The sequence below is a fragment of the Osmerus eperlanus genome, chromosome 1 (genome assembly GCF_963692335.1).
Source record: "Osmerus eperlanus chromosome 1, fOsmEpe2.1, whole genome shotgun sequence".
Taxonomy (NCBI): Eukaryota; Metazoa; Chordata; class Actinopteri; order Osmeriformes; family Osmeridae; genus Osmerus; species Osmerus eperlanus.
Window position 1 is genome coordinate 16,107,324 of NC_085018.1, and position 25,329 is coordinate 16,132,652.

Consider the following 25,329-nt stretch of genomic DNA (forward strand, 5'->3'; position numbering starts at 1 on the left):
TTCATCTGGCTAGCAAACTGTGTGTCATGATTCATGTCAAACTACCATCTATCCAAAGCTTATCTCTGCAGACTAGAATCTATCCAAACATTAGCCCTGCAGTTGAAGTGGAGTTTTGGATCTCAATCAAGCTTAAATCAGCTTAAATAAATATCCAAACTGATATATATATCTCCAACATTCAATTTTTGGACACATCTAGCAGGACTGAAACAGCACAGAGTTGTACACCTCTCTCTCTGAGAGTCATACCTCATTAATCTGAAGAACAGACAAGAGTGAAGGAGTACGTGCTCGACAGAGGGAGTGACACAAAAGAGAATGAAAGAGAAACATGAAGTGAGAGAGAATATTTGCACACAACAAGTATTTTGAGAAGCAAAGGCTGGTTCTTGTCATTTCAGCATGAGAGCACAAAAAGCACCCCGAAGAGGAAACTAGGAATGATTTCACTACCACTCACTGCGCTAAGAGCAGAGTCTCAAGTCTGCCCCCCTAGAGTTTCTGCATCAAGTCATTTAATTCATGAGACCGAAACACAGCCTTGCTCCCTACCAAGCAGCCCAACCGTTGGCTCAGATGAAGTTAAAACAGTTACCAGACACACAACCAAAGCTGCCATGTCTGAATGAAAGTGGTGGTTACTTACCATGACAGACAAATGACTGGTAAGAACTTAGAGAAAACATTTCCAATTGTAAAGTTATCAGTTTTGGTTGCCAAACACCCTCTGTGTTTACTGTGTAAATACATGGCCTCCTGGATTAGGATTTAAGACAACCACTCAAGGTATGTTCATATGGGATTCTTCACCACGATGGCAAGAGCAGCGATTGCCAAAGAGGCTTTGGCTTCATAATACTGGCGTGTTATTCTAAAGACACAAACTTGCTGACTTGCCTGTTGTGACCAAAGTTGTGACTTAATGTGGTTGTACTTTGAGGCATGCCTATGACTTCACAAAGGAGAGCTTGGAGATTCAAACAACAAGGGACAACGTGTTGTTAGCACACCCCTCTCAAACAATAGGCTACTCTTTTACTAGGTTACTATATGTCTTCTGAACAACACTAGCCCCAGTGTTCAGGACTCCTCTGTGTGAGTTCAGGAATGTGAGTGCCATAGCTGGGATGTGTCTGGGTGCACAGAGAGGTAGAGGTGGGTCAGACTGTGACACGTGGCCTTGGCCCCTGTGTACAAGGTGCTGTTAGACTCGCTTGCCAGCACCCAGCCTGACATCTCATTACCCCCCACCTGGTTAGGGGCTTCTGGGAGCCAAGTCAGGGCAAGGTCAAACATGAAAGAAACGTTTGATCAGCGCTCGGTGGGCCGCCCTAATGTATACACTTTCATAAATATTGACCAGCTTTGGAGAGCCGTGTAAATCGTTCAACAGGAGAAAATGAGAGTGATAGTCGAAACATGCTCGACAGACTCATTGGTCTTTGAACATGTTTGAAAGTGTTGACAATCACTTCTTGATGAATCACCATTATGTTTAAAGAGAAGGCTTCATATATAGAAATGTTTATCCACTTCCATTGATCTGTAACAAACAGCCAGTCAGTGGCAACGGCTGCATTAGAGGTTTGAATCTATATCGTTTATAGCCAATAACCTTTTTTTCATGTATCACATATGCATTGTGAAAAACGATTAATCGTACGTTTTTATGTTTTTTTTTCTTCATAAAGCTTGGCTCAAGTAAGGATTTGTATATTTGTCTAAAGCCTACCTGCTGACTACCTGACAAATGATGTTGTGCAAACAAACTGTGGCGAGGATAAAGCCAGGTCTGTGCGACCATGTTCTTACAAGAGGAATGTTTTATAGCAACATTTGAAAAGGAAGAGCTTAAGGGGAAGGCAACTGTGAAACATTCCCTTTGTGAGGTACCTCCAGCGGTAGGCATTTCAACAAAGGTCGGAAAGCATGGCACATTTGGTTCATATCAGTGGGGTCGTGACCTACACACGGTTTATTTGGACCTTTACACCAAAATAATCACAGGGCTCTGTAACTCCTGTGATAGACATTAACAGTCTGGAACCAATTCTCTTTGACTCATGTGAACATAACTGACTTTCATATGGTCTGAAATGTGAAATAAGGAGTGGCTAGGATTGTGATGGGAACATTTCCTATTTACCGTTACTGGATTATGTGGGATCTAGTCTTGTTCCTTATTGAGATTTAATGCATTCTGGAACACCAGGGTACAACTGTGCTGTGGTTGTGGCTTGCTGGTAGGAGATCATCTGCTGGTCTGAGGTAAGGGAATGGTAGGAGGTCCACGAAAAAACAGAGGAGCTTTCAGAGTTTTTTCTAAATACATACCTTTATGTACAGAATGTGGCCAAACATGTGGTTCTCATTTCCATAGCTCGCCTAACATGGGGTGTTAAAATTAAAAATCTAAATTCAAGTCAAATGGAAGTTATGAAATGCCAAGAAACTAGGAGAAGACAGATATGTTAATAAAGCCCTGTAGTTTGGGACTGGACCCACATACCAGGGCAGTGGTAAGATTTACTTAAAAGCAAGTCCTGTTGTGCTGTTCTGTATTGCTTGAGGAGAGATCTCCAGGCTATGATGAACAGGCAGTGTGCCACAGAGGTACGCTGTTCACACTGCACACACTCAAACTCTCCAAATCAGATAAAGGCCATGTCTGGATGTGCCAAGGGACAGCTGGGAGAAGGTTTACATTTCTTTGGCTGTGTGTCAAGGAATTTGAGTGTACAGCACAAAGTGCGCCCTTTACCTGAGACGCACTCTGAAATGTCATGCTCCTTTATTGTACTGGGTACTGCATGCAATGCAGCGTCTGTTTAGACACCCCAAGTCTCCATTGACAGTCACAAATAAATGTTTTCATTTTTCCTGCTAATAAAGAGTGTGAAAGGTTAGCTTGTTATTGCTGGACGGCCATAAGCCCAAAAATAAAGGGCCTTGTGTAAAATCCAGTGCGCATGGAAGCCAATCTCGGGAGCAGCCAGCATGCCTTAGCAGAGACGCAGCAGCTGCTGGCCTCATATAGCAGGCAGGAGAGCAGAGGGGGCAGGAGAGCAGGGGGGGCAGGAGAGCAGAGGGGGCAGGAGAGCAGACGGGGCAGGAGAGCAGAGGGGGCAGGAGAGCAGAGGGAGCAGGAGAGCAGAGGGGGCAGGAGAGCAGAGGAAACAGGAGAGCAGAGGGGGCAGGAGAGCAGAGGAAACAGGAGAGCAGAGGGGGCAGGAGAGCAGAGGGGGCAGGAGAGCAGAGGGGGCAGGAGAGCAGACGGGGCAGGAGAGCAGAGGGGGCAGGAGAGCAGAGGGAGCAGGAGAGCAGAGGGGGCAGGAGAGCAGAGGGGGCAGGAGAACAGAGGGAACAGGAGAGCAGAGGGGGCAGGAGAGCAGAGGGGGCAGGAGAGCAGAGGGAGCAGGAGAGCAGACAGGGCAGGAGAGCAGACGGGGCAGGAGAGCAGAGGGGGCAGGAGAGCAGAGGGGGCAGGAGAGCAGAGGGGGCAGGAGAGCAGAGGGAACAGGAGAGCAGAGGGGGCAGGAGAGCAGACGGGGCAGGAGAGCAGAGGGGGCAGGAGAGCAGAGGGGGCAGGAGAGCAGAGGGGGCAGGAAAGCAGAGGGGGCAGGAGAGCAGAGGGGGCGGGCCATTAACATCAGTCTTGCTCTTCCACAGTCTCCTTCTCAGGAACACTCTCTGGGCCTTGGAGACGTCGAAAAGTGTCAGGACAGTACGCATGACACATGAAAAAACATACCTATGGTTCTTTTCGCATAAATGTTTTTCAAACTGTCAAAGTGGCATGGTGACAGCAAGTTCATCTTCCTGTTTAATAAAGAGGGGATTTTCAATCCCTTAATGACGATGACACTCTGCGAGGCCTGGTTTAGATTGATCTACATCAAGACATCAGGTGAACATTTCTTCGACGAATTCCTCTGCAGCTGAAGCTCCTTCTTTCGTTTTTTCTTCTTAGAATCGTGTGCCTGTATATACGTGTCCTGACAGAATAAGGCCAGATGAGGACATCAGATATGAAAACAAAGAAAAGCAGGCATTATCTGGCATAAATCTACAAGACGACAGAGCGACAATGACCTTGTATTGAGCTACGTAAGTCAGACAGATAAGATGGAGACAAAGAGCGAGACAGACCGAGACAGAGAGAGATTTGGGAGAGGGAGGGAAGGAAGGGAGAAGAGAGAAAGTGCTCCATGATCTAGAAAGAAGTCATTTTCAGGTTACTAGCGGTGTTGTCTATCAGCAGGCAGAGGACTTCTGCAGATGTGGGGAGGTTTATGTCGCAGTATCTTCCGTACCTGCTGTACTTTCTACATGACATTCCCTAAAGAAGTCCCCCGTCGGGCCTCCGCTTCAGCCTCTGCTCTCTGCGAGTGATAAACAGCCTTCCCTGTCCATGATCCAGAGTCTCTGTCACTCCTGCAACCTTGCAGACTCCATCTCTGTGCTCTAGCTGTGCCAGCACGGCATGGTGCCTGACTTTACTAGCCGTCCCCGTCGTTGACCACAATACGTAGGCTAATGTAGTATTCTGCCATACACCACCGCCCATGTAATCCACGTTGCCTCACCTAAAGTTAAGACTCTTTCACATGAATGAAATTCCTTTTAAAAAGAAAATGTTCAAGATATTCTTAGCAGTTCCTAGCAACTATTCCTAGCAACTCTTTCAGGTAATTTTCTTCCACAAGTTCCACAAAAAGAAATTGAGACAAAGGCAGACGCCATAGTATAGTGATTATCAGTTGCTGGCCAGAAGGTGCAGAAGCTCTCAGTTAAACTCCACAATGGCTCATTGTCTATCTTGTCCATCATGTGCTTCAATAACATGTTTTTCTTCCATGTCCAGATCTACCCTTCCTTTCAACTCTGGACTAGTGTTTTCATTAGATGGGAAGGGGGGAACACAGTCCCTTTCAAGTTTTGTGGGAGCTCCTACTCTTGGGAATATATTTGACCACCTGCCCATTTCAATCACAGATCTGGTCTAGCTGCACTGCGGTAGAGAGGGGAATCCGAGAGAGGAATCCGGTTGCCCCTTAAATTCTCAAACTATACTGTATGTCGAAAATGGCTGCTAGAAACAGACAACTAGCAGCCAACTTTGATTAAGGCATATGTATCCTGATATTTGTGGATTTTTTTATTAAAACTCTACAGTTGACGAGGGGTAAAGTCATCTTTACTGACAACCTGACATTGGCCATGGCACCTCGCTCTGCTCTCACAGACGGTGGTCTCAGTCCGGGAGTTATTTTCTTAGCCTCATTGCTATCATGTGTCACAATCTAAAGGAATTTGTTAACTAAACTTTTCTACTGCATACTAATGTAAACAGTGTGGGACTATGAGAAGGTTGTTTAATTCTAACAAATGCTGCAATCTCAGCTCTGTAGTGCTAAATAATGATTAGACCTAGACTTGCATTCTGTGGGTATATTTGACTTAGTAGTTTACAGTAGACAGTAGTTTACCACTTCAACTTAATGTTTGTAGAGCTGGAAAACCATATGACAGCCACTTGTTGGTGCAAGACAACCCCACAACATAAAGCTGTCAATCACTACATTTACTATTACAGTGTTGTCACAAAGCTCCTTTAATGAGGAGTAGATATTACTTGATTAAGTGATATATTGAGGGGCACACCACTTCCAAAGATGGAGTCTGATATAATAGTAGATTGACTGGAGAGGGAGAGCTGTCTCTTGCTTTAGGCCTACTCATCCTCAAAAAGTGACAAGAGCAGACGCATTTAAAGGAGCTGCCTACAGCCTCTCTCCCCCTCCCCCTCCCTCTCCCTCTCCCTCTCTCTCTCTCTCTCTCTCTCTCTCGCACGTGTGTTTGCGCTTTGTCTTTCCAAACTAATGGATTTCACCTGCACAAGTGCTCCTCAATTGCTTGTGTGCAAATGTGGCAAGGTCTGGCAAGTTGCGGAGGATAGAGGACGTTTTTTAATGAGACAGAGAGGTTACACTTGAAAGGGAACATCTCTCTCAGGGGAGCAAGAGAAAGGGCAAAGCAGGGCAACACTGAGCACGAACCACGCCAGTGCACAATGTTTTCTATTTGCACACATTTGCATCCGAAAGGGGAGCAGCGGCCACCGATCCACTTAGTTGGCATGTGAGGGATCTGGAAGCACTGTACCTCCTCAGGAGCTGCTGGTGAGGACAGGGCCTTGGGGATTCTCCAATGGAGGCCTGACTGCCACCATGAAGCCCTGACACATCGAGTACACCCGTCCAACCTTGGTAACGCACCGAAGGCATTCGAGGATAATCGCAGCCAATAACCTATTCACACTCGATAATTGTATGAAATTTGAGATGAACATGGCAGCTGCACTGCTCTTTGTGATACAGTACATTGTAATTCTATGTTTTATACATGAAGTGTGGAACAGTTATCTTCTCTACACAACCATCTGCATTTTGATGTATCCCAATTAGCTCAGATATCTCTGAACATCTGCCAGTTAGAGGAGAGAGAATTATCTTTGGGGACGTCAACATTGTGTGTTCTGAATAAATACAATTCCTGAGGGAGTGTAAATACTGTAAATGCAGCTTACCATCTGCTGGCGGTAACTAGCTGAAGCCGTATTCATATCCCTGACCTATGCAGACAGAGCTTTTGCGTGGTGCTTGTACTACAGTATGTCACTCTACAAGAAGAGTTTATTGGCATGAACTTGCTTGATTACTAACCATGATTATAGAAGTAGTGAAGAGTGGAAACTTCGTTTAACTTTGCTGAGCTCTAGAGTTTCCACTGTTAAGGCTAAAAACCCCATTATGACTTCATGAGTTTTGATTAATGATAGGAAGTGATATATACATACTATATAGTTATAGCCTGGTGGGGAGCCGTTTGAATTACAAAGTTACCAATGAAAGGTTGAATAAATTAAGCTTAACCCCTTTATAGCCAAAGCTATACACATTAGCTGCCAAGTTTGGAAAAGATGGAGCTCAGTTTAGGAAAGTACCTCAGCGTATTTTCAGAATGCTATGCAGACTGAGTCATAAAATACACACTCCAAAACATTCTACATGGAAAAATACTATTGTTGGTCCTCTGTTCCACTCAATACCCTGACATCCATATTCCCCCCAAATCAGGATTGTTTTACAAATAAAAACCCTATACTCAAAATGTCCTCCTCAAACCACATGTCAGCATTATGTGATTTATTCAAAAGTATACAGCTGTGGCTTAGCAGTCCCTCTCCCATAATTGATTTTATTGCATGGAGCATTTCTCCAATTGCCTGTCTCTGGACATTTTACATAATACGCAGATGAAATCATTCAAACAACTGTGGCTCGACTTTTTTAAGGGAATCAATCAGTGTAATGAGTGTAATGAGCTGGAGGACAGGGTGGCATAAAGTTTGAGAAGCCAGTTTTAGCTGAGACAGACAGAGAGAGGGAGGTGGGTGGGTTCGACAGGCGAGGGAGAGGGATTCTGAAAGAGGGAGAGAGAGAGAGAGATAGAAAGAGAGAGAGAGAGAGAGAGAGAGAGAGAGAGAGAGAGAGAGAGAGAGAGAGAGAGAGAGAGAGAGAGAGAGAAAAAGAGAGAAAAAGAGAGAAAAAGAGAGAAAGACAGAGAGCTCTGGGAGTGGGCAGTGATTAACGTGCAGCAGTCAGGACACATTTCAGAGGGGCACCGGGAGGAAACGACGGGCCATTACAGCATAGCCAAGGGTCTGTTAATCAGCCTATTAGCGTTTAATTGAGGGTAGTTAATTAGGGGGACGATGGGCAGTCTTAGGGGGGGTCGGAGGTCTGACAGGGGGAGCAGCTGGCAGGCCAACCTGAGCCCTTTGTCACTGATCCGTTTACACAAGCTCAGTGATTGATTGGCAGGAAAATTTGCCTTAATTACACCTGTCTATTTCTAGCCCTCCAACACCCCCCTCTCTCCCCCCCCAAAAAGAAAAAAAAAACTTTAGGGGCCATAAATCAGCCTGGTGGGTTCTAATAATAAAAGAGCCAAGTCCCAATGAAAAGACTGTGGAGGAAGAGGACAAACACGTTTACAGTAGGCCCAGACAGTAAGACTCCACGGAAATTGTCAACTGTTGGCTATCCTTTGAGGACAGATGCTGTTGAAATACACGTTATGAGTGTGGTTTCGGACAAGGAGCCTGGTGGCCTGAGCTAGGAATAAGCTCACCTCATCTTTTTGGTTGTAACCACTTCTCACATCTCATCTCTCTCTCCACATCTCGCATTCTGCTTCTTTCCCTCGCTGTCGCTCTCTCTCCCTCTCTGTCTCTCTCTCTGTCTCTCTCTCTCTCTATGTTTCCGTATGGAGTAGTGGAAAACAAAGATGTGCTTGTGCCTGTTCCAGTCGGTGGCCCTCACTTACAACCACAAAGCCGGGCATTCTGTCCCTGCGTGTGCACTGCACAGCTCTGCTCTATGCAGGGGCCACCACCAGAAGCTGATTATGGCCTCTTTAAAATGTTTGATTTGATTTAATGTCCTGCCTAAGCTGGCCCATAGAGCAATGGAATGTGTCTCTCTGCTGGGCAGAGTAGTGCCTGACTCTGGCTAGGGCCAGGCAACACAGTAGGCCGGCTCATCTGGGGAAAGACAGTCCAAATACATGAGGGCCGAAATCTAATAAGGGGCCTTACAAAGGTCTGTTTCTTGCCTGAGGATGAACATGTGATTCCAGATCAAATCGGTCAGAAATAACGGCTGGAAACTTGTGTGATACCATGTCCTGCAGAAGAGGCCATGTGCTGTGACAACCACTAAGTGACAGAGGGGACGGGTCGCCCACGCCTGACATTCTGTCCCTGAGAGGTGGAGAGAGGACGGGGGGGGGGGGGGGGGGGGAGGTGGGGGCTGGAACGTCTAAATCCACAAACAAACACACACAAAATGAGATCATGTTTCATGCTGCAAGAGTATTTACACAGAGATAAAGCAAAGATGAGTGATGAACAACAGTATAAATCTCTTTAATCCCCAAAGAGTCACAGAGGTTTCAGTTACTGAGATTTGATGAATGAGACATGCGTGGTACAAATAGCTTGTCCTCTTTAAATATGGACATCTAATACCGTTTTAGAAATAACTGGTCTGTCACCAAAGTTTCAAGTGATTATTGAATATAGTTCTCTTTGAAAAAGCATTGAAGCACAGTATAAATAGAAAGCCCATTCTGTAGGTTTTACCACCAAACAGAAACACAATCCCTTCAGTTACAAATGGGATTTTCTCTACTTTTTAACAGACTGTCCAAGGCTCTCCCCCTCCTTCCTGTGGAAGGGGGATGCTAACATCCACACTTCAAACGGAATCAGGCTCATCAGCATGCATGGTCTGGGCCTACCCTCTATACAGCTCCCTTCACATTTCTATCAGGCTCCAATCACATGTTCCTGGCTCCGCTGTTGAGAGATAGGGGTGGCTGGGGCCGGCTGGCGAGGCCACACTAAAATAACTCTCGGGAGGTATGGGGTGTTAAGTGGTGCACTGTGGGTAACCTCACAGCTCGGCAGGCACACAGAGATAAGGAATCACCCGTTTGGCCTGCAGGATTCCTGGATCTGGACTAACATTGTTACCCACTGCTCTTATCTGAAGAGTCCCAAACTGTTAGAAGACAACTTGGACTATTGAGTCTTAGATTGACGTTGATCTTGTCACTTCATCTATTTAACAAGAAAGTTATTATAACGTATTAATACAATATCTGACTAGCCAGACATTTATAACAAATACAACAGAGATTATAAAATATTAAATTATTCAAACTAAGTGCCTGGGTAGGAGGTGCAGGTTAACATATTGGAGGTTTATTCACTCGGACAGGGTGAAGGAAAGTCAAGCCAATTTTGGGTTCTGTCTTGAGGTTAAATCTAATATTCTCAAATAGCTTTTCCAAATACTTCATGTCAGAAAAGCTTTAGTTGTGACTTGTGACATTTTTCCACCACAATTCTCCTCTCATTTTGTGTTAATCACACAGAAATGTGGTCAACGCGAAACAGGTCAAACAAGCGCTGGTAATTGCACATGAATTCAACATAGGTGAGCTGTTATGGTAGGTATGTTTGTGTAGAAACCAATTACATGTCATTTTAGCTCTATTTTTGGATGGTTAGTCATTGACAGCCCCCTACTGAGCTGAACAAAATGGAAACAACCATATAAAGCCTCAAGAGAAAATCACAAGCTTTTCTGGAAGGAAAAAAACAACATATAATGGAAAAGAGTTGATGCCACAGGATGGGGATTTACAGGCGGTTCTAGCAGAAGATGTTGCTGATCTGTTAAAACAGACCCATCACAGCCCTGGGCTTTCACTGCAAATGGAACGTGCAGGGGACTAGGGCAGGAGAGGCACAGAGTGTAAACAATGAGAACACTAAGCTGTTCTATGAGCACTGTTTATACTGAAATAAACGGACTGAAATAACTTTAAAAGTCTTCTACCATCCAACCCATTTTCCACTGTGGGGGTTCACAAGCTTACATGCTGTTGTTGCAATACAGCTGGGACACAGTTCACATGGTCACAATGTATCCCATCTACAACGGACATCTACTCAATGTCAGAATATATGAAAGCAGTTGCTGTTGTTCACCCTTCTTGGTCCAAACTGTTTACAGTGGATTTACAGGGTGACATTTACAACTGCAGCTCCAGTGTCCTGTTTCTCTCTGATTCTTGCACTTGGTTGCGCACAAAAACATCGAACCATAAGCGACCGAGCGCAGTTGTGGCATTGTGACGCAGGCTTTGTCATGCAAGCAGTGATGATATTATTCGCCATAACATCTGAGGCATGTGTAAATACTGAGAGCCATGGAGAAAAACACAAAGCATTTCTTTCCTTTCTAACAGCTATGATGTTCGAGTTTTGGCCAATGTTGATTGTCATTAAACCGGAATGTGTAGTGGTGTGAAGGCTAAGAAATGCTTAGGCAAGTAGAACAATGTAACATTTCGAAAGAAAAAATGTGTAATTAAATAAAGCATAGTTTTGCATGAGTATACATTTTTCAAGCAACTGTCTAATTTCATAATGCCTCTGTTTTAACAAGACAGACTAAAAATGAAGTGGTGCCACCGATTAGGTTCAAACTGAATCTGACTTATATCAGATAGGCAAACACATCTGCTCCAGACCTGAGTGTGAAGAGTTTTCACCTTGTGGAGAGTGAGCAAAAGTAAACAGCACTGACTTTTTATGAGAAAATGTCTGTGTTGAACAAGGAGGCATTCATGCTCTGATTCATCCCAAGCGCTATTGCTCTAGCGGAGGGACATCTGCCATCGCGCTCCCCCGCTAAGAGCCTGTCCTGGTGGACAAGCCCTGGATCATCATGTACATGCAACATCCATGTAGACTTACTGGAACTAACACCTCCACTTAAGGCAGAGAAAACACACCAGTCTGGTGTGGCTGTCTGAGATGGAGACGGACCTTGTGGTTCCACCTCTTCAGCTGAACTTGTTTTCCCTACATGTTATATAAATGTCTCCATATAGGCCAGCCGATCCCTGCAGCAAAGCACTGCTTTGTGATGCATGAGCGCTGATCCACATTGTCTACTTTTATTTTCATATGGCACTCACTGAGAAGAATTGCTTTCATTTTTTTAATAATGGTCTTTATGCTGTCTACTGATTGGCCAACACAGAAAAAAGAATTATCCCAGTCAAGAATCTCAGCAAAATACCATTAAGAAACTTAAATCACTGCCCTAGAACTGGGATAATGACATCCTGACTGTTACAAGAATCCATTTGAGGAAGTTCATCAAATGTGCAGCATCAATAAACAGCATCTGAAGGAGATTCTCCTGGTTCATCCAAGCTGGGGAAAGCTTCTGGAGCCATCAAAGCAGAACTAAAGAAAAGTGCTGCCAGAAGTCTTTTTGGAGGAAAGGCAAGGCTGAAAGGGTTTCCGATGGCCCAGGTTGAAAATGCACACTCCAGCTGCGCTCAGCGTCCCACACAGGGAGCCGAGCGGGAGGGCGCCACAGGATGTTGGTTTATCTACTTGCATCAGTGGAGAATACACGACACGGAACTGCCGGTGGGCTCTGGGTATACATTTTTCACGTATTCATGACTATGTTTCGCTGAATTCATGCAGTACTTCTCCCTCCTTTAGGGAAAGCAACTGACACAATTACACAGCATTCTATATGAGCCAGCAATTTTCATTATGACAGAATATGACAAAGAAAGCGCCTGTAAGATTGAAACCACCTCCGAGATCAGCTTTCGTATCCAATGAGAACCACCAAAGGGAAACAACAACCATGCACTGTCTCTACAGCAAAGTTTCAATTCATGAAGGATTTATTTTGTTCGGTTTTGTTTAGTCATGCCTTGCCTCTTGACATGGGGTCACTTAATAGGGTTTTTCCTCTGTCCCCAGGCTCTACATATTCTCCTTCTTCTCATGTTCTGCACTCTCTAGACAGATCTGGTGACTTATCATACAATGGGTCAACAACAATATAAAGACAAAAATACAAATGAAGGTCCAATATCATCCTAAAGCTAAATCTGCTCTCTTTTACATTTAAAAGATGAATGTCCACCAAATACAATATAATCCCATACAGGGGAGTCTTCTCAGATAACACATACCCATATCCATAGCATATATATGAAGCATGTTAATATAATCATCCACGTTATACTCACACATACACACATACACACACACACACATTTGGGTAAATCCCAGTGACACACACTGACGCGGCATGTGAGCTAATCTCTCCTCATGGATCCAGCCAGTAAGCCACTTGAAGGCACCACTGGTCTAAAGTCACTCGGCGCCAAGTCAATCGCTGTCGGTTTCTGTGGCTCAATCTGCCCATTGTCAAGGGAATCTGAACAAACAGTGGGATTTGACAACTTGTTAACGATACGTAAAGAGGTTACTATAAAAGGCCTATAGTGTTGGATCCTAGTTGGTTGTGATAACATTTACAACTTCTGTCTGTCAAAACAGAGTTGGGATCAATTATGGAGGAAAATCTGCAATCTAGGGACACCATTCCCCTTGCCACCTTTTAACATCTTCCATTTGCTAAAAGCAAACAAGAACATACAGTAGTTTTTTTACAGCATACAGTAGTTTTTGAATTACCATCAAATGCTTTAGGAAAGAAGGTTCATAAAGTAATATCTGTAGCATACCATCAGTTTGTGGTATACAGTCACTAACACTTCATAGTTCAATGCATTAGATCTATAGCTCACTACATACTTTGTTACGGTCTCAGGTTCAAACAACAACTATAAAAGCATCCTTTGTGATGTTGATTTTCTGTGCACCCTTCACATTGACCTCGGAGGGCACCTGGCCTTTCTACATGGGCATTCTGTTTGAAGACGAGAGGGGGCTTCTTCACGGCAAGTCTGTCACTAGAGATTCATCTGCTTGTGAGTAATCCAAGGTTTTTGCATTTAAGATACCAAGTCAAACATCGAACGACAGCTTTGCCTCAGGTTTTCTGTTCTTAGAGCAAACCCTCTGAGACAGCTTCCAGTATTTATTGTTAAAAGAGCACACAGATACTAACTCAGCATAATATAGTACCAAGACAAAGTTTTTACGATATGAATGATAATGGTGAAAATAAAATAAAATGTATAGTACATTGTATCTCTCATGTGTGAAGTGGAATAATCTATAATCATTATATTTAAACTGAGTTACAACTGAAGCTCTTCCAGGTAAAACCTTCTGCCGTTGACTGTTATACTTCAGAAGCCATAAAGAAGCTGGACACGTCCAAAGAGTGCAAGCCCCAACGATTCCTGCTACTTGCCCTTCAAATGAAATGCTGTAGAAGGGCACATACAGTACCTCCATTATTCTGTCATGGATCTGAAGGCCTCCTTCCTTGTCCGAGGGCCCACTGTCCACTATCTTGGATACAAAGATTCCTTCATTTGAAGTGCCATCATTGTCATCCTGTCGGGGAAAACAACATGTCGTAGATGTGCAAACAAGTACAGAACAATAAATATTAACACAGTGTAATATTGGCTATGTGATCTGAAGGAACTTTCCGTTCAGTTATTTTTCAAAAAACTCCTGGAGTCTTGTTAAAATTGTCTTAACTTACTATGTAACCTACTTTTAAAAGTCCTAGGGGTATTATGCAGACAATTGAAGCAGGTTTGCTTATTCCCACCAATTAGGGTGTTGGACCCGGAGGTCCTTACACATGAACACAACTGCAGTCATCGACACTGCCTGGTTAACCCCACCATTAACCACAGGGCTCAACAGCCGCCAGTGAATGGGAAGTGGATGCAGGTGCACATTACACAGGGCTTAATGCTGGGCTCCAGCAGTGCCATGTGCCAGGATGGCCAGCCAGTTGACATGCTTCCCAGACATGGACAAGCGACCCTGGCCATCACAAGCTCTGCATATAGACTGCACTAACGTATACAATCCCATTTTGATTTATCTGGGTCCATCACAGAGGCTGTGACCCCACAGTGTAAAATCTATGATTGGCTTCACAACATCCACTGCCAACCTCTCTCTTGGCTCCCTCCTAAAACCACATCAAAACCACCTTGTATCCTGCCAAGTCGTGCGACACTGTGCTCAATTTTAATGGAATACTTAAGGAAACCACAGAAGTCAAGCTGTGAGCTCAGTAATTAATTATTTCAGGTCCACATCCTCTTTTTTCGTAACTCATCACAAGCCAATGTTTACAGTATAATGCTTTGTCCAAAAGTTACCCACAGTGCCAGGGCAGTCACAACAGGACTGTGTGAGCGGGCTAATGCTTTGCGATGTCCCCCTTCCCAGAGGCAAAAAGGCAGACAAACTCAGGTCCATCACACAGTCCGTGTAGTGGCTACAATGGCCAGCCTCAATTAAAGTAAGCTAGGCATCCACCCCTGCTTGGTCATCCCATCAGCCCAAGTGAAGGATGAAAGATGAAAGCTGCAGGGCCTCATAAAGTTATTTCCATTTGAATCAATGGTTTATTATAGAAGATTTGGTGACCTCTTTGGGAAGTCTTTTGGTAACCAGGACACTGCAAGCAAAGGCTGTGTGTACTGTATTCTCTGTACTCTTTTACGGAGATCTTGATACATGGTTCTGTTCAGGTGATTTGGGACAATTACAAATCTGCAAGACCATAAAATAAATAAATAAAATAGCTTGGGATATTTAGGCCCTTTTTACAGTTCCTGTTGTAAAACGTTTTACTGTAATAATCCATGTTGCTACATCTAAATGCGTCACAAGAGCTATTTTAAAGAAACCACAGAAAAACAGCCCTGGAACAGTTTGGCATACATTCCAAGTGAAACAGATACTGTGAACACCATTTCAGTGGGACCTGTGTACTCTGTAGAAGGACACTGTATGTATGGAGAATGCATTTGTAACACGTGAATGGACTCTCTACCATGCAGGTGGACTTCTGATAAGGATAACCCTCATTTATGTCACAGGATCCCACCGTCATAATGTTTTTTTCTCTTCAAACAGTGAGACATTTAACATGGCCATGGTTATTATCAGCCTGTGGTAAACGATCTGTTTAACCCTTCTGAGGGGACCATATCACCACAATCCTCTCAATTAAAGAGAAAACAACACAAGGCAGAATCATAATCCCTGATTTAACTCTCATTTAAACGAATTGCAGTTTTCATCTTAAAAATCAAATCCACTAAACCCAACCATTAAAAAGACACTGTAAAACAGGATTGATGCGGTTTAGCTATCCAAGTCTAATTAGCACAATGTGTTTCTGTCTATATTGTATAAAAAGTAAAAGTATGAACTCTGGTTCTGCTTTGGAGCATTATACTTGACTGATAATCAGGAGGGTATCCCAATAATTTGTGTTAATTTGTAAAACTCGACTAACCGGACATGGTCTTCCTCCTATAATGTTGAATCCAAGAGACCCCCCCTCCCGGTGGAGGATTGCTGTGATGGTTTTGGTATCCCCTCCCTGCAGACACAGAAGAAGAGTACAGAAATCAAAATAAAACTTCACAATGAACTACATTAACTTCGAAATAGTTAATAAACTCAACATTTCTGTTGAGTTTCTGAAGTAAACATCAATATGGAACATCAAAGTAGTGTTCAGAAATATTTATAGTATCGTTATGTCTTTCATGAAAAGCCATTTTTATTTTGCCTGTATTGGATAATATTAGTTGCTGACTTATTAATTTACTGTATTGGAAATGTAAAATAACAAGATGAATAAATATGGCTAACGGCAGGGGGTAACATGTTCTCATATGTTAATGCTTCTACTGAATTCTCTATAGCTTAACCAGCCCTTGGTGAAAGAGCTGTCAAGTGACCAGTTCCAGGAAAGGTTATTGCTCTTTCCCTTTTTCACTTCAGAAATGTTTGCTATGTGTATTAATAAACCAGTAGACCTCTTTGTCAGTGGAGAGATGACAAGGGGAACGTTATGAAACGAGTGCATTCAGCTCTTAATCCATTTCTTAAGGGGGTGAGTCTGTGTGTGTGGTGGTGTTGGTGGTGGTGGTGGGGGGTACTGTGAAGATAATTTCAGCTGTCATTTCAGTATGCCACTGCACACTGGAACTAAATATAAGCAGATATTAATGGCATGTACAGTGTCCTGAATACCATATAGGCTAGGGCCAAACAGTACTGTACATGACTGCCATGGTGCAATGTACACTGCTTATTTTGAGTCTAGGCAGTCAGCCATGATACTAAATACACAAAAAATGCATACAGAATGTGCACATAGAAAATGCTAAAGTGGATATAAACTAAAAAAAAGTATTTTACTCTTGAATGACAATGACAAAGTCCTGAAACCAGTTAAGGAAGCTTTTCTTGTTTAGCAGTTTCCTATAGATGACAAAGTTGAACCTGACTTTCTCATTCACCTGTCGGAGCAAAGCAGGACCAAAAACATCTGCTAACCACAATCCAAGTGGTGACAACTGTGCAGATTCCAAATATGGTTTAAGTGTGTTACCTGTCAAATGTAGGCAGAGGGATATTTTTATGTTGGGGAAAAATACAATCTAAGAATCTAAAATGAGTCTGAGAATATATAAAGATCTAGATTCTAGAACATAGTAACATGATGTACTGTATTAACAACATGACCAGCAAAACTAAAAACACAGGTTCCTGAGGCCTGTGCAGTGGCAGGCTGCAAGTCGCCCGCCTCCCACAGCTAATTCCACTTGTGTCTTTCTGTTTGATACTGCCACATGTGCACTCAAGTTCTGCGCCAAGCAATCCTGTTCATACTGCTTGACTGACTCTAAAGAAAAAATTTGAAGAAAAAAAAAAAACTTTAAACTAACCACACAGTCCACATAATGATTTTTATCTGTTCTACTTTCTTTTCCATGGATAATTTGAGAATTCTTTCCTTTGGAGATGTTTTCCAGGGATTCAAGTAAGAAAATTCACCCCTTTCATACTGAATTTGTGCACTGCAGCTGTTTCATAAAAAAAAATCCACTGAATGTTTTTTGTTGTTGTTGTTCTGTTGATATATTACAACAGTTGTCTCAATAAACATATTCAACTAGTCAACATCTAACTTGGACTTGTGAAGGTTCCTCATTAGTTTATGTATTTGTTTATTTATGTTCTAATGGTCACCATAAGAAAACACAAATCTTCATCCCTAACTGAACAATCAGGGCAACAGGTTGTGGTTGAGCCTACAACTGTCAACAGCACCTCTGCTCTATGGTCAAATACTACATTGACTGATTAAATATAAATGTATTTACAATTAAATAATATAAAATAAATTATCTGAGGATCAAATTTACACTTCTGGAATAGTTCCAGTCATGACCAATAAATCATTTTTGTTCGCACTATAGGCTAATGTGTAATTGAAATGTGGTCTTCAATGAACATTATAAGGGGCGATATCTTCAGCCTAAAGTCCCACATAACTGTAGCAGCGCTGAATCGATGAGAAGGTAATTGTGACCTGCGTCTCGGTGTGTACAAAGCAGCAGTAAATATTTGCCCCTCCCCCTTGGAAGCCAGCTGGCGGTAAGTGCAGCTGACAGACATGTCTCATGGCAGGCTGAGAGGAAGAACTTCTGAACAGTTTGGCCCCTTGGCCCTTACTCCTCGTTCAAAACTACAGTGTGCTCTATGTGAATAAGGCACTACAAGAAATACTTGGAAAGCATGTTTGACAACAGGAAACTCCAAAGTCTCGTCAGAAAGGTGGACCTTATCGTTAACCAGCGGAGTTTAGGTTAAGAAGTCGGATAACACACCAAAAGCCAATACCACAAGTGTCAAAATATAGGCTAACTACACTCAAGAAATAAAAGTTACGAATATTGTCAAAGAAGAGTTTTGAAACTGCAAGTAACCTCCCTCGAATCCTTTAACGTTTTACCTTGCACGGAGGAGCCAGAGTCTTGGTCAGCGAGTCGATCCTTGCACTATATTCAGTAAATTTCTTTTGATATTTCAATGCTGTCATTTGTAGCTCGTTGTGGACAGCAGACAGTTGCGCGAGAAGTGACTTCTCTCTCTTGTTGGATTTCAAAGATTGCTTCTTGAACTCTTTGTCCAAACTGACCACCTTTCCGTGTAAAGTGCTGTTGTGGGCTTTGAGCGCTTTCAAACAGCAATGGTTAAGTTTTTGCTCTTTATAGGTGAGCATCAATCCACATCCATTTTCGCATATCCCGACTGGTCTGTAATCACACGTTTCGCGCATATGGGCATCCATGTCCTTCAGGTTCAATACTTCGTTGCATCCTTTAATCCTGCATTTGGCCGGCGAGTAATCACACATCTCTGCGTGCTCTGCCAAATTTTGCAGCTTCACTACTTTTTCACAACCCCTTGCATAATTGTCACACTTAATGTCCAGCTTCAAAATCAGATTTTTAAGAGGGAGAACGTGGTTAAGCTCTTTCGTAGAGATCCTTTGACACTTCACTGGACAGCTGCTCTGCTGGACAACCCAAGGCAGCACACATCCAGCGCAGAAGACATGACCACACGGAGTAGTAAGCGGGTCTTCTAGAACTTTATTGCACAAGTTGCATTTGAAATCTGGGTCCACAGCCCCTTTAAATCGATCCAACTCAAATCCCATGTTTTAGGTAAATCCAAAATTTCGTCGGGATTCCCACAGGTCGAAGTAGGAGTAATAGGTGTTTTAGCTTGTCATTGGAGGAGTAAGGACTAACTGGCTACAAGCTTTCCTTACTGTCTGAACTAATTGACCGAGACTTGCTTGGAAAAAATGTGGAGGAATTCTCTACCGTAAACACCGTAAGAGAAACGCACAGCCTAAAGTTAATCAGTTACATTTAGGCCTACAAAATCTAGATTTTTTGTAACAATTTAGGGTTACCCTCAAAAGAAAGCACCTTATATTAGCCTACAACCTCAAACCTAACTATTCATGCACAAAGACTTTTCCACCACAAAGGTAATAGACTACATCTTTCAAAGCAATGTAACTACTGTATGAAGCTCAACTGTACTTAAATCCATTCTTTCCTTACTTTACATGTACTGTGTATAAGTAGGTAAAGTAGACACCACGAGTGAAAGTTATTTGAGTATAAAGCTCTTAAAAGTGCTTACTTATTAAGTTTAGAAGGCAGACTACCAAACATTCTCAAAGCTTGCTTGTCCCACAAGTCTCCACTAAATTGGGAAAGCTTTTTTTTTGTGGCACACAGATGAAATGATGTTTTTTGTATTGTTGGTGTTCTTGTAATAAAAACATGTGACAGGATAGCAGTATCTTGGGCCTGGCCCTGTTGACAAGGCTGGACAGCAGTGGCCTCACAGCATTCACCGACAAGTCAAATGAACCCAAACATTGTGCCCATCCTTCAGACCCTACAACGTGTCTAGCTAGTGTTGAGAGGGAATTATAGAGCCTGTTTACAACTCTTCATGGATGTTGCACCTGGTCATCACAAAGAAGAAGTCCTGTGGCCTGCAGGTATATTTGTGGATCTGAGTTAAGTCAACATGGCCATTGTACTGGATAGTTCTGCTGACCGTGGAGGCACTGACCACCCTCAGACATCAGGGACACCTCCAAGTCCTTCACACCCTGATCATGGTGATCTGACCGCTTTTGTCACAATGCCGAGGAGACATCTTAATATTGGCCTCTAATGTCTGCAGTAATTTATACATAGAGTAATATTATAAATATATCTTCAAGCACGGTAAGTTCTTTGAATGTATGGTATACATGCCTTCACTGTAACTGGGAATCCAGAGGTCCACAAAGAGCATGCAATAACTGTGCACACAGAGGCTATACTTTAGAACTTTAAAATATTCCTATATCAACTCAACAAATTAATGATCACTCTATTTGATAAAAAAAAACTTTTCATTCTGTATTAGCTCAATGAGTAGGCTACAACATTTCCAGTTGCAATATTCCGGTTTGGTTTGTGGGTTTGCTATGCTTGCTCAGCCATTTTTCTCAGAAATTATATCTTATATCAGTTAACTCTCGTTGTTTGTCATAGGCTTAGACTGTTTGCTCTCCATCTCTAAGTCTACAAAAGTCTCTAACTAAACAGCACAAAGTTATGTTCTCAAATATAATAACGTTGAAACAAAAAACAGAATACAAAAAAAACTATACTACTAAACAATTATCATGAACTGCTTTGCAATTCTGAGAATAACACTGAATTTGGATAGATATTTTATGAGGGAAAGCACTTTAGAGCTAATTTCTATGGTTTGGAATGCCCATGTAGACTCTGTTTTAGAATGTTTACTCCAATATAAGATGCAATGACAACACAGTCTCATCTATGTTGGGAGCAGTTTAAAGACACAAAGTCCCAGCAGAGATAAGGCTTGATCCTAACCCTCAAGTCCAGTATGAGAGTCAGGTGTTCAGACGACTGGGTCCTGCATCAATCTTCCCACACTTCTAGATGCACTAGGATAAGACACAAATACAATTATTGAAGCCCCGCACCAAATGCATGTGATGTCGAATTGGTTTATTTACTCAGATTTACACAAATCCACAAAATTACAAGAACAATTTGACCATTGAGCCTAATAAGAAAATCTACATAATATTTTCTCAACTCTTTCTAAACTCAGACTATCAAGTAAGCAAGTGGGCTTGTTTGTTCAGAAGACTCAAAATTTCTTGGGGCAAAACATATTTCAGATGTGTCATCTCAGATTAGTCATCAGAGGAGTCTTGAGCTCATGAAATGGGACTTTGGAAAAAGGAACAGCGAGTGCTATTCCCTTGACAGCAATGCATTTTAATAAAAAGAACAAAAAATGATACAGATAACATTTGACGAGGCTTATTACTGAACCCTCTCTCTTTCTCGGTTAGTGCTGTAAAGCTACAGAGATATCTGAGTGTCAGCATGTGTGATTAGGGTGTTCTGTGAGGCTTTGGATTCTGGCCATATCGTAATCATTACCGCTGTACTTTATATATGTAAAAGAAATGAGGGCCATGTGGGTTACTGTGAAGGGAGTTATTCCTTTTCAAGCTATATTTAAACGTGACAACCAAACCTCTTTTCATCATCTTTGTTGAAACTGCATGTCCTGCACAACAGAGGACATCAGACCAAATACAAATCAATGTACTTATTTAGTTTTTTGGGGGTGCCCTTGCTCTGTAATGTGGGCTGTGGGTGCAGCGTACAGATCTTGGGGTGCCCTTGCTCTGTAATGTGGGCTGTGGGTGCAGCGTACAGATCTTGGGGTGCCCTTGCTCTGTAATGTGGGCTGTGGGTGCAGCGTACAGATCTTGGGGTGCCCTTGCTCTGTAATGTGGGCTGTGGGTGCAGCGTACAGATCTTGGGGTGCCCTTGCTCTGTAATGTGGGCTGTGGGTGCAGTGTACAGATCTTGGGGTGCCCTTGCTCTGTAATGTGGGCTGTGGGTGCAGTGTACAGATCTTGGGGTGCCCTTGCTCTGTAATGTGGGCTGTGGGTGCAACGTACAGATCTTGGGGTGCCCTTGCTCTGTAATGTGGGCTGTGGGTGCAGCGTACAGATCTTGGGGTGCCCTTGCTCTGTAATGTGGGCTGTGGGTGCAGCGTACAGATCTTGGGGTGCCCTTGCTCTGTAATGTGGGCTGTGGGTGCAACGTAAAGATCTTGGGGTGCCCTTGCTCTGTAATGTGGGCTGTGGGTGCAGTGTACAGATCTTGGGGTGCCCTTGCTCTGTAATGTGGGCTGTGGGTGCAGCGTACAGATCTTGGGGTGCCCTTGCTCTGTAATGTGGGCTGTGGGTGCAGTGTACAGATCTTGGGGTGCCCTTGCTCTGTAATGTGGGAGGTGGGTGCAGTGTACAGATCTTGGGGTGCCCTTGCTCTGTAATGTGGGCTGTGGGTGCAGCGTACAGATCTTGGGGTGCCCTTGCTCTGTAATGTGGGCTGTGGGTGCAACGTAAAGATCTTGGGGTGCCCTTGCTCTGTAATGTGGGCTGTGGGTGCAGTGTACAGATCTTGGGGTGCCCTTGCTCTGTAATGTGGGCTGTGGGTGCAGCGTACAGATCTTGGGGTGGCCTTGTGACCATGACTCCAGAAGGTGGAGGGTGGGGATCTGATTGAGATCAGGCATGGCCCCACTTGTCTCCCATAGGATGCTGATGACAGATGGTGAAAACTAAACAACCAGCCATCCCCCCCTCTCTCTGTGTGTTGTGACAGTTAACAGCAGCTCAACTGTCAAAATACACTTACAGGCATAAACATGTGGGTAAAAGTTTCATTTCACAACTCTTTGTAGCAAATAATAACAGAAAGGAGATTTCTGTCTGACACAGTGAAGTATGTTGTAATTATGCTTCACAATAATATGTATAACTATATGATACTAAATTGCCATCATTATATGTGTAGATAGCTTTAAAGGACAGAAACCAAATATTTACATGATACCCATACACATTGAAACCTGATTGTTTAGACTTATCTTTCTGGGGTGGAAAGACACAATTTAGGTCAAAGGCACCTGAAATCTTATTAATCCCTATTTCCCATGAAGCTAAATCAGTCTGAGAACAAAATATGACCTAGATCTGCATGCTAATACGCAAAACGCTAATAAAATCTCCAAAGGCATCTCAAAAAGGGGTTACAAATGCTGGGTATGTGCATTATTCAAGAAGCCCACTTTTTGGTTTTCCTGAATAGTAGGTTCATCAACTACAAATAGCTGATGAGCTATGAAGATGGATGGCATCAGTTAAGCAAAACACAAAGCTGGTTTATGGTTAAGTGATAGAGGGAGTACATTTACCTGATACATATTATCTGCAGAATGTGATCTGGCAGAGAGTAACGCTCTCAGCGATTTGGAAAATGAATGACTAACATAATGCATTAGTTACATTGGTTTCCAAGGGACAACTCTATTGAAAACAGATTTTCTTTTGGCAATGAAAAAATAGAGCACTAAGGAAAACATTCAACATTTTCACACGTTTGTCAACATACACATTCTGGAAGCACTGGATAAAATGGACATAAGTACAGTACTAAACCTAATTATGGCACTGAATTTCAAACTAATGACTTAATAAAATGTTTGTCATTATGGTTACAGTTTCTTAAGTAAAAAACATGGACACAATATGGAAAGAGATGCACTATCCTTTTTGGAAGGGAGCTGATCTCAACTTTGGGAACCACCAGCCAAACGTTTACAAACAGGTCTATATGGAATGAGCATGCCAGTGTTAAGTGTGTGGAAGGCATGTAACCAGGTCAGTCTCTTTGCAGGAGCCATTCTTGGACCATGTCTAACACCCGAAACGGGTTACCAGCAAGGCTAGGTCTGCAGACACACAGGAACATGCTGAAAGATTAGTGATAATGAAAGCAGCAAGATGGAACCAACATGCAGCAGTGATGAAGTCATCAGAGACAGAGTTTTACACTCAGTAGTTGTTCACCAGCCAGCCTCCTCTGCTGTTCATCACCTCATCTGGTTTAAAATGTAAATTTCCTTGCTCCCTTCGGAATCACATTCAAACATAGAAGAAATGGAGGTACTGAAAATGATTGATGACAAGGTGGTGTGACTTGTGTTCATTGTTTTTGTTTTTGCTCTGGTCAAAATGGTATTTTAAAATGCAGATACTATAAATGAAGATACAATAACACAAATAAAAGCAAATGTGACCCTCACCAAAGACCTCTTAAACAGCTATATTGTTTTCAGTCCAGTATGGCAAGCAGAACAGCAGTGACTTAGGTTTGAACCAGTTTCCAGATATGTACATTGGGCCTTTGCCTGGGGGGAGAGCATGCCACAGTGAACATAATAGGCTGTGCACAACACAGACAACCTCCACTGTCCTCAATTTGTTCTTTAGGGGAATAAGATGTCAGTGGTGATTTGTCACCAATTGTGAGCTAAAAAGGAGCCAAAAGTTCAGAACATGTCATACAAATATATAATATAAAGATATTTTTCAAGGCTTCCAGCTGTCAGCGTTTCATGAGGCATCTCTTGTGTGTCATGTTGTTGGCGATCAGTAGTGACGACTCACTGAATGATGAAATCCCCCGTCTGGGAACCTGTGGGACTACACAAGGGGACACCTGAAAAGCATCAGCATTCTGTTGATGATCTGTTCTGTTTGAATGCATGTACAGTATCATTTTAGATAACAGTTCAAAATAACAGTATCACAGACAATCACTGAAAAACATATTGTATAAGCAGCCATCTTGTCATATCCTGAATGTACTGGTATGCTGATTTATATCATTATATAAAGTAACTTTTTCATCAAACCAAACCTGAATGATCTTCACGCTACTCATTACTATTTCAGTAGTGTTTTGGAATAATATGCACATTTGTTACATTTTCCTGAAGGTGTACAATGTTGCACTTTCCAAAATGGGTCAACTGTTGATGAATATTTGGAGACAAATGTTGACACAGACGTTTTCTACTGGGATGAAAAGGCATATGTAAATTATTCATTTTAAATGGCATCTTTATTACACTGTTTTTATATTTATGTTCTAAGTCAAGCAGTATGAAGTGTCACTGCCATAGATTAAACACAAAGGAATGCAACTCTTCAAAGGCATTTGAATCATAGAAGTTAGAACATAAAACCCTTACAGAGGTTCATCAGACATTATTTACAGTGTTTTGTGCATTGCGTTCCAGTATAAAGCATCTAGTTTTAAATGATAAAGATGCACAATATGCCAGTATGTATAGATGTACTTAGGGTTTTGGAACATTAGCATAACACCACAGGAATTTAACTGAAAAAGTGTGTTTAG

At 42.6% G+C, this 25,329-nt stretch overlaps 1 protein-coding gene across 2 annotated transcripts in view; it reads right to left on the reverse strand.

Annotated features, from left to right (window-relative positions):
• The window catches only part of pdzrn3b (PDZ domain containing RING finger 3b), a 52,757-nt gene extending 33,499 nt beyond the window's left edge, over positions 1-19,258 (reverse strand). The window contains exons 1-3 of one of the 2 annotated variants that reach the window (XM_062463721.1): positions 18,438-19,258; positions 15,924-16,010; positions 13,880-13,987 (exon numbers count right to left, since the gene is read on the reverse strand). In XM_062463721.1, coding sequence (XP_062319705.1) covers positions 13,880-13,987; positions 15,924-16,010; positions 18,438-19,148 — 906 coding nt within the window. In that variant the 5' untranslated portion in view covers positions 19,149-19,258. The remainder of the gene's footprint in view (positions 1-13,879; positions 13,988-15,923; positions 16,011-18,437) is intronic. The other variant, XM_062463731.1, reaches the window with a different exon arrangement.
• Between the last annotated feature and the right edge of the window lie 6,071 nt (positions 19,259-25,329).